This window comes from Chaetura pelagica, unplaced genomic scaffold (genome assembly GCF_000747805.2).
Source record: "Chaetura pelagica isolate M959 unplaced genomic scaffold, ChaPel_1.0 scaffold1038, whole genome shotgun sequence".
NCBI lineage: Eukaryota > Metazoa > Chordata > Aves > Apodiformes > Apodidae > Chaetura > Chaetura pelagica.
This window is the reverse complement of record NW_009954127.1, coordinates 5,848-15,285: the sequence shown is the minus strand read 5'-3', so window position 1 is coordinate 15,285 and position 9,438 is coordinate 5,848. Positions and strand designations below refer to the sequence as shown.

Here is a 9,438-nt window from a genome sequence, read left to right as displayed (position 1 = left end):
CCCACCAGAAACAAAACCCACTAAGAACACACCAGAACCCACCAAGAACCCAAGAAACCACTACAATCCCACTAAGAACCCACCAAGAAGCCCAGAACCCACCAGGAACACCCAATAAAACCCCATTTTTGGATCAGTTCTCCTCATTTCAGATCTGGTCCCACCAGAAATGAGGGAAAGGCCCAAAATCATCTCCTGTATTCTTCATTTTTGGAGTTTCATTTCATTTTATGATGGAGCCCACGAGGAAAGTCCTTCTTGGGAGGACCAAGTTGGAGAAAAAGGCCCAACCTGGAGGTCATTTTTGAGGCTAAACCTCCTCAGATCAGGAGCCACCAGGAGCTGAAGTCAACCCTGGGCCCCGGGACCCTTCCAGAAATGTCCCCAGAAGGAGGAGGAGGAGAAGGAGAAGAAGGAGGAGGAGGAGGAGGAGGAGAAGGAGGAGGAAGAGAAGGAAAAGGAGAAGGAGAAGGAGAAGGACGAGGAGGAAGAGGAGGAGAAGCAGAAGCAGAAGGAGAAGGAGAAGGAGAAGGAGAAGGAGAAGGAGAAGGAGAAGGAGAAGGAGAAGGAGAAGGAGAAGGAGAAGGAGAAGGAGAAGGAGAAGGAGAAGGAGAAGGAGAAGGAGAAGGAGAAGGAGAAGGAGAAGGAGAAGGAGAAGGAGAAGGAGAAGGAGAAGGAGAAGGAGAAGGAGAAGGAGAAGGAGAAGGAGAAGGAGAAGGAGAAGGAGAAGGAGAAGGAGAAGGAGAAGGAGAAGGAGAAGGAGAAGGAGAAGGAGAAGGAGAAGGAGAAGGAGAAGGAGAAGGAGAAGGAGAAGGAGAAGGAGAAGGAGAAGGAGAAGGAGAAGGAGAAGGAGAAGGAGAAGGAGAAGGAGAAGGAGAAGGAGAAGGAGAAGGAGAAGGAGAAGGAGAAGGAGAAGGAGAAGGAGAAGGAGAAGGAGAAGGAGAAGGAGAAGGAGAAGGAGAAGGAGAAGGAGAAGGAGAAGGAGAAGGAGAAGGAGAAGGAGAAGGAGAAGGAGAAGGAGAAGGAGAAGGAGAAGGAGAAGGAGAAGGAGAAGGAGAAGGAGAAGGAGAAGGAGAAGGAGAAGGAGAAGGAGAAGGAGAAGGAGAAGGAGAAGGAGAAGGAGAAGGAGAAGGAGAAGGAGAAGGAGAAGGAGAAGGAGAAGGAGAAGGAGAAGGAGAAGGAGAAGGAGAAGGAGAAGGAGAAGGAGAAGGAGAAGGAGAAGGAGAAGGAGAAGGAGAAGGAGAAGGAGAAGGAGAAGGAGAAGGAGAAGGAGAAGGAGAAGGAGAAGGAGAAGGAGAAGGAGAAGGAGAAGGAGAAGGAGAAGGAGAAGGAGAAGGAGAAGGAGAAGGAGAAGGAGAAGGAGAAGGAGAAGGAGAAGGAGAAGGAGAAGGAGAAGGAGAAGGAGAAGGAGAAGGAGAAGGAGAAGGAGAAGGAGAAGGAGAAGGAGAAGGAGAAGGAGAAGGAGAAGGAGAAGGAGAAGGAGAAGGAGAAGGAGAAGGAGAAGGAGAAGGAGAAGGAGAAGGAGAAGGAGAAGGAGAAGGAGAAGGAGAAGGAGAAGGAGAAGGAGAAGGAGAAGGAGAAGGAGAAGGAGAAGGAGAAGGAGAAGGAGAAGGAGAAGGAGAAGGAGAAGGAGAAGGAGAAGGAGAAGGAGAAGGAGAAGGAGAAGGAGAAGGAGAAGGAGAAGGAGAAGGAGAAGGAGAAGGAGAAGGAGAAGGAGAAGGAGAAGGAGAAGGAGAAGGAGAAGGAGAAGGAGAAGGAGAAGGAGAAGGAGAAGGAGAAGGAGAAGGAGAAGGAGAAGGAGAAGGAGAAGGAGAAGGAGAAGGAGAAGGAGAAGGAGAAGGAGAAGAGAAGGAGGAGAAGAAGAAGGAGAAGGAAAAGAGGAGAAGAACCTTCCAAGGAGGCCACGTACCTGGTGATGGAGCTTCTCACCTCCTGGGGATGGAGAAGAAAGAGGAGATGAAGCTCAAGGTGAGGCCTTTGGCTCAGTTGGGGTTGGACCTCCTGGGTTTCCATAGGTGGCCACATCTAGAGGGACTTGGAGCCACCAGGAGAACATCCATTTTCTGGTTTTCCCCCCCAAAAAAGTGTCACTTCCTGCAACCTTCTCACCCTCCCACGACCACCTGGAGGACACTGGTCTTCTCCACCACCTTCTTGGACCATCACAGGTCACCAAAGTCCCCCTCTCCCCTTGAAGAACCATCATCCCCTTGGTGGCCTCGATTGAAGCTCATTTTGGGGCTGATTTAGGCCCTTTTTTTAGGGGTGACGTTTTGGAGCAGCACGACCAGGGGACCCCCTGACCCACCCACACCTCGTGGCCTCCAACCCAGGGACCTCCCAGATGTTCTTGAGGTTCCTCACTGACTTTGGGGGGGATGTTTAGTGAGAACCCACCCACGCCCTGCCAGAAAAAAAGGTTGAATTTCTGATTTTTGGCCTTTTTGGGGGGGCATCAGACCCATTTTTACAGGCCTCACCTTCCCTCACCTTCTCCAGGTCTCCAGAAGGACCCAGGACAACCCAACCAGTTCACCCCATAAGGACTTTGAAGGGGTGGGATCCTCTCCTGGGGTTTTTTTCCCCTCCAAAAAACCCCCAAATCGGGCAATTTCACCCACCAGCTCCTGGTTCTTCTGCTCTTCTCCCCCCTGGGGGGGCCCCGGGACCTTCTCCTGCCTCTTCTCCAGCTCATGCTTCAGATCTTCCAGCTGGGGGAGGGGGAAGAGTTGGAGCCTCTGGGGGAGGGGGAGTTGGGGCCCTTGTTGATCTGGTTTGGATCTGGTTTGGATCCGGTTTTGATCTGGTTTGGATCTGGTTTTGATTTGGTTTGGATCTGGTTTGGATTTGGTTTCAATCTGGTTTTGATCTGGTTTCGATCTGGTTTGGATCTGTTTTTTATCTGGTTTTGATCTGGTTTCAATTTGGTTTTGATCTGGTTTGGATCTGGTTTGGATCTGGTTTTGATCCCTGATTTGATCCCTGTTTTGACCCATTTTTTATCCCTTTTTGACCCATTTTAGATCCTTTTTGACCCATTTTTTATCCCTTTTTGATCCTTTTTGATCCCTTTTTGACCCGTTTTTATCCCTTTTGATCATTTTTTATCTTTTTTAACCTTTTAAAAAAATCCTTTTAATCCCTTTTTGATCCTTTAAAATATTTTTATCCTTTTTAATCGTTTTAAAAAATCCTTTTGATCCCTTTTTTGATCCTTTTTGATCCTTTAAAATATTTTTTATCCTTTTTCATCCTTTTTAAAAATCCCTTTTTGATCCCTTTTTTATCCTTTTAAATATTTTTTAAATCCTTTTAATCCCTTTTTTATCCTTTTTGATCCTTTAACATACTTTTTATCCTTTTAAAAAATCCCTTTTTGATCCTTTTTTTATCCCTTTAAATAATTTTTATCCTTTTCAATCCTTTTTAAAAATCCTTTTTGATCCTTTTTGATCCCTTTTTGCTCCTTTTTACTCCCTTTTTGCTCCCTTTTTACTCTCTTTTTTTCTCCTTTTTTACTCCCTTTTTGCTCCCTTTTTACTCCCTTTTTGCTCCCTTTTTGCTCCCTTTTTTCTCCTTTTTTGCTCCCTTTTTGCTCCCTTTTTACTCCCTTTTTGCTCCCTTTTTACTCCCTTTTTTTCTCCTTTTTTACTCCCTTTTTGCTCCCTTTTTTCTCCTTTTTTGCTCCCTTTTTCTCCCTTTTTTTCTCCTTTTTGCTCCCTTTTAAATCCTTTTAATCCAGTTTTGATCCTTTTAAACCCTTTTTTGATCCTTTTTCACCCCTTTTAAAATCCTTTTAATCTTTTTTTTTTTTTTAAACTCTTTTAAATCCTTTTAAATCCTTTTTTTACCCCTTTTTAATCCATTTTTTAATCCTTTTAATCCTTTTTTGATCCTTTTTTTCATCCTTTTTACTCTGTTTTTAATTCTTTTTGGTCCTTTTTAAATCCATTTTTTAAATCCACTTCCTCTTCCTCAAGGACCTTCCTCTTCCCCAGGGACCTTCCTCTTCCTCAAGGATCTTCTCCCTTTTCAGGGACCTTCCTCTTCCTCAGGGACCTTCCTCTTCCTCAGGGACCTTCCTCTTCCTCAGGGACCTTCTCCTTCCTTGGAGACCTTTCCTGGAGACCTTCTCCCTTTTCAGGGACCTTCTCCCTTTTCAGGGACCTTCTCCCTTTTCAGGGACCTTCCTCTTCCTCAGGGACCTTCCTCTTCCTCAGGGACCTTCTCCTTCCTTGGAGACCTTTCCTGGAGACCTTCTCCCTTTTCAGGGACCTTCTCCCTTTTCAGGGACCTTCCTCTTCTTCAGGAACCTTCTCCCTCCTCCTCCTCCTCCAGATCTGCTGGGATTTCTCCTGGAACCAACTCCAAAAAACCTGTTTTTTGTCTTCATTTTCTTGTTTGTTTTTTTTTTTAATCAACCCCCTTTGAAGGAGCTGGATCTTCTTCTTCTTCTCCCTGGTCCTTCCCACCCCTTGGAGAAGCTCCAGCTTCACCCCCAGGGCAACTTTCACATCTCCTGGGCCAGGAAAGTGGTGACACCCTGGGTTGGATCCACCAGGAACTTCAGGTTTTCATCCCAACCCTCCAGCTCCTCCTGGGTTGGAGCTTTTTGTCCCTCTTGGAAGTTTTGACCAAAACCACCCATTTCCCCCCCCAAAAAAGGGGCTGGAGATGAAATGTTCAAGTCAAGGTTTGGTGGAGAAAAGGAGAAGAAACCAGGGGTGAAAAGACCCCAAAAAAAGGTTGGGAGATGCTGAACAAGGAGCCCCAAGTCCATCAGGATCAAGTTGAAGGTCCCTGAGACCATCCAGGTTGTCCCAAGAGCCACCCAACCCCTCCACGACCACCCCCCAACTGGGGTCAGACCCCCCAAAATGTTGGATGATCCCCCCCCAAGGAGGTGGTGGGACAGGTTTTTGGGGGAACTTGTCCCACCAGCCCTTCCATGGGAGGAGGAGGCACCAGCTCCTTTCATCTCCAAATGAAGGTGCCCCAGGTTGAAGGAGCCTAGAAGAACCAGTTTGGGGGGTGGAGACACCCCTGGGGGTGGAGGTTTCCAGAGGGAAGACCCAACCCCACCTGGAGGGGGGGGTTGGGAAGGAGCTTGGAGATGATCCAGCTCCAACCTCCACCCACCTGAGCTCTTGAGTCTGGCCTGGAGGAACATCCCAGGAGCTGGGTGAGGATGTTGAGGGAAGTTCTGGGCCAGGAGGAGTTGGAGGAACCTCCATTTCTGCCCCCAAACACCCCTTTGTTTGGGGTGGGTTTGGTGTCTCCTGCTCCCCACCAAGTCCCCCCCCCCAATAAAGAGGATCATGGTGGGAACAGGAGGGTCCAACAACCCCCAAACTTGTCCTTGAGAAGATCTCAAGAGGTTTTCTTCCCCTTGAACCTCCCAGATTTGGTTCTTTGGACCTTCCTGGATCTTCTTTCACCTTCCCTGGAGCCCCCAAACCCTTGAACCTCCCAGATTTGGTTCTTTGGACCTTCCTGGATCTTCTTTCACCTTCCCTGGAGCCCCCAAACCCTTGAACCTCCCAGATTTGGTTCTTTGGACCTTCCTGGATCTTCTTTCACCTTCCCTGGAGCCCCCAAACCCTTGAACCTCCCAGATTTGGTTCTTTGGACCTTCCTGGATCTTCTTTCACCTTCCCTGGAGCCCCCAAACCCTTGAACCTCCCAGATTTGGTTCTTTGGACCTTCCTGGATCTTCTTTCACCTTCCCTGGAGCCCCCAAACCCTTGAACCTCCCAGATTTGGTTCTTTGGACCTTCCTGGATCTTCTTTCACCTTCCCTGGAGCCCCCAAACCCTTGAACCTCCCAGATTTGGTTCTTTGGACCTTCCTGGATCTTCTTTCACCTTCCCTGGAGCCCCCAAACCCTTGAACCTCCCAGATTTGGTTCTTTGGACCTTCCTGGATCTTCTTTCACCTTCCCTGGAGCCCCCAAACCCTTGAACCTCCCAGATTTGGTTCTTTGGACCTTCCTGGATCTTCTTTCACCTTCCCTGGAGCCCCCAAACCCTTGAACCTCCCAGATTTGGTTCTTTGGACCTTCCTGGATCTTCTTTCACCTTCCCTGGAGCCCCCAAACCCTTGAACCTCCCAGATTTGGTTCTTTGGACCTTCCTGGATCTTCTTTCACCTTCCCTGGAGCCCCCAAACCCTTGAACCTCCCAGATTTGGTTCTTTGGACCTTCCTGGATCTTCTTTCACCTTCCCTGGAGCCCCCAAACCCTTGAACCTCCCAGATTTGGTTCTTTGGACCTTCCTGGATCTTCTTTCACCTTCCCTGGAGCCCCCAAACCCTTGAACCTCCCAGATTTGGTTCTTTGGACCTTCCTGGATCTTCTTTCACCTTCCCTGGAGCCCCCAAACCCTTGAACCTCCCAGATTTGGTTCTTTGGACCTTCCTGGATCTTCTTTCACCTTCCCTGGAGCCCCCAAACCCTTGAACCTCCCAGATTTGGTTCTTTGGACCTTCCTGGATCTTCTTTCACCTTCCCTGGAGCCCCCAAACCCTTGAACCTCCCAGATTTGGTTCTTTGGACCTTCCTGGATCTTCTTTCACCTTCCCTGGAGCCCCCAAACCCTTGAACCTCCCAGATTTGGTTCTTTGGACCTTCCTGGATCTTCTTTCACCTTCCCTGGAGCCCCCAAACCCTTGAACCTCCCAGATTTGGTTCTTTGGACCTTCCTGGATCTTCTTTCACCTTCCCTGGAGCCCCCAAACCCTTGAACCTCCCAGATTTGGTTCTTTGGACCATTTTTGGGCTCTTCTTCCACCTGCCCTGGACCCAAGAGGTGACCCCAACCTTCAAGTGGTGGGACCAAAGCACCAGCTGTGGGTGTTTGGGGGGAGAAAACACCTCAAAACCCCCTCCCAGAAGGTCACAAGACGTGGGTCTGGGTGGGAGATGGAGCCTCAACCCCAGGTGTCCACTCATCTCTCACCTCCCCTGGAGCTCCTGGTTCCTCTTTCTGCTTCCCCAGATGACTCAGTTGGGTTTATTTTGAGGAAACTTCTGCCTCTTCTGGGGTTTTTTTGAAGAAACTGAGTCAAAAATTCACCTCGAAAGAGCAAAACCCTCCTCAAAACATCAAGTTTCATCTCTCAACTTGTCACCAGCCCTGGTGGTGGAGGAACCATCTCCCCAGCATCTCCAGGAGCTTCTGGGGTGGCTTCTCCTGACCCAAAAGTTGAGAAATTCAACCTAAAAACCAGGAGGGTCTTTATTATTATTCCAAAGCAGGGTCAGAAATTGGGGGGTGGGGAGAGACAATGAGGAGGGTTTGGTCCAAAAGTCCCAGTTCTTGGAAGTTCTGAGGTGTCTCCCAGCCTTGGGCATCAACCCCTTGATGGTTCTTCTCCTTCTCCTGGTTGGTTCTTCTTCTTCTTCTTCCCTGGTGTCCCCATCTCCTCATCCTCATCATGGAGGTGCCACCATGAAGATCCAGGTGGAAATGGAGATGGGACAGACCCTGGTGTCCCCATCTCCTCATCATGGTGGCCCTGGTGTCCCCATCTCCCCATCTCCCCATCCTGGAGGTGCCACCAGATGGAGGTGGGACCAGCTCTGGTGTCCCCATCTCCTCATCTCCATCACCATGGAGGTTCCACCATGAAGATCCAGTTGGAAAGGGACATGGAACAGACCCTGGTGTCTCCATCTTCTCATCTTCCCACCATGGAGGTTCCACCATGAAGATCCAGTTGGAAAGGGACATGGAACAGACCCTGGTGTCTCCATCTTCTCATCTTCCCACCATGGAGGTTCCACCATGAAGATCCAGTTGGAAAGGGACATGGAACAGACCCTGGTGTCTCCATCTTCTCATCTTCCCACCATGGAGGTTCCACCATGAAGATCCAGTTGGAAAGGGACATGGAACAGACCCTGGTGTCTCCATCTTCTCATCTTCCCACCATGGAGGTTCCACCATGAAGATCCAGTTGGAAAGGGACATGGAACAGACCCTGGTGTCTCCATCTTCTCATCTTCCCACCATGGAGGTTCCACCATGAAGATCCAGTTGGAAAGGGACATGGAACAGACCCTGGTGTCTCCATCTTCTCATCTTCCCACCATGGAGGTTCCACCATGAAGATCCAGTTGGAAAGGGACATGGAACAGACCCTGGTGTCTCCATCTTCTCATCTTCCCACCATGGAGGTTCCACCATGAAGATCCAGTTGGAAAGGGACATGGAACAGACCCTGGTGTCTCCATCTTCTCATCTTCCCACCATGGAGGTTCCACCATGAAGATCCAGTTGGAAAGGGACATGGAACAGACCCTGGTGTCTCCATCTTCTCATCTTCCCACCATGGAGGTTCCACCATGAAGATCCAGTTGGAAAGGGACATGGAACAGACCCTGGTGTCTCCATCTTCTCATCTTCCCACCATGGAGGTTCCACCATGAAGATCCAGTTGGAAAGGGACATGGAACAGACCCTGGTGTCTCCATCTTCTCATCTTCCCACCATGGAGGTTCCACCATGAAGATCCAGTTGGAAAGGGACATGGAACAGACCCTGGTGTCTCCATCTTCTCATCTTCCCACCATGGAGGTTCCACCACAAAGCTCCAGCTGCAGATGGATCAGGTCCCTCCTCCCTGTCCCGTCCCCCCCCCCAAGGGTCTCTCCCCTCAAGGGCAGATCCTCAGGGGCCCCCTGAACCCCACCCAATCCAGAGGGGACACCCCCTGCCCTTCCCTTGACCTTGACCCCTGCGTGACCTCTCGCAGACGAGGCCCCAACCCCACCTTGAACCAGGGGAAGATCTTCTCCCCGTGGAACGTGGCCTGGGGGAAAACCAAGATGGGATCATCTCCCCCAGGGCTGTAGAAGGACACACGACCCCCCTCGTAGTCCAAGAAGACCTGGATCCTCCTGGGAAGGGGTTGGAGACCTTGGTTGGCTTTGGGTGGGCTGAGGTTGTGGTAGGACCCCAAAGCCCAGACCCCTTCTTTTGGGGTGAAGCTGAGGGGTCCTTTCCTCTTGATGGACCCCCGGGCCACCCCCAAGGACCAGACCCCTCCTCCTTGGCCAACGTCCACCTCCCAGAAGTGTCTCCCCTTGGAGAAGCCCTGGAGACCCAGGACACAAGGTTCGTAGTCGAAACGGGTCGGGTTGTCCCCCAAAACCTGGGGGGTCAATTGGCCTCGGGCTTCTTGGAGGTCCTGGGAGAGGTGGAGGTTGGGGTGGGCGGTGGTGGGATCCAAGGTCACCTTGGCTGGGAGGGTGGGGAGAAGAAAAAAAGGGGGTTGGAGGTTGGATGTGGCCTCCAGGAGAGGTTGGAGGGGGTGGTTGGGGTCCAGGAGGTCCCTCAGGTGCCCCCAGATCCCTCCAGGAGGTCCTTCCACCCCCTCAAGTCCCCCCAGATCCCTCCAGGAGGTCCCTCCACCCCCTCAAGTCCTCCCAGATCCTT

General features: G+C 50.5%; 2 protein-coding genes across 2 annotated transcripts in view; both read right to left on the bottom strand.

Annotated features, from left to right (window-relative positions):
• Positions 1-5,320, bottom strand: part of LOC104393163 (E3 ubiquitin-protein ligase TRIM39-like) — an 8,321-nt gene extending 3,001 nt beyond the window's left edge. The window contains exons 1-3 of the mRNA XM_010002633.1: positions 5,291-5,320; positions 2,622-2,711; positions 1,910-1,932 (exon numbers count right to left, since the gene is read on the bottom strand). Coding sequence (XP_010000935.1) covers positions 1,910-1,932; positions 2,622-2,711; positions 5,291-5,320 — 143 coding nt within the window. The remainder of the gene's footprint in view (positions 1-1,909; positions 1,933-2,621; positions 2,712-5,290) is intronic.
• A 3,336-nt stretch (positions 5,321-8,656) lies between these two features.
• Positions 8,657-9,438, bottom strand: part of LOC104393162 (tripartite motif-containing protein 15-like) — a gene marked incomplete at its 5' end in the record, with an annotated part of 6,453 nt that continues 5,671 nt past the window's right edge. The window contains one exon of the mRNA XM_010002632.1: positions 8,657-9,243. Coding sequence (XP_010000934.1) covers positions 8,657-9,243 — 587 coding nt within the window. The remainder of the gene's footprint in view (positions 9,244-9,438) is intronic.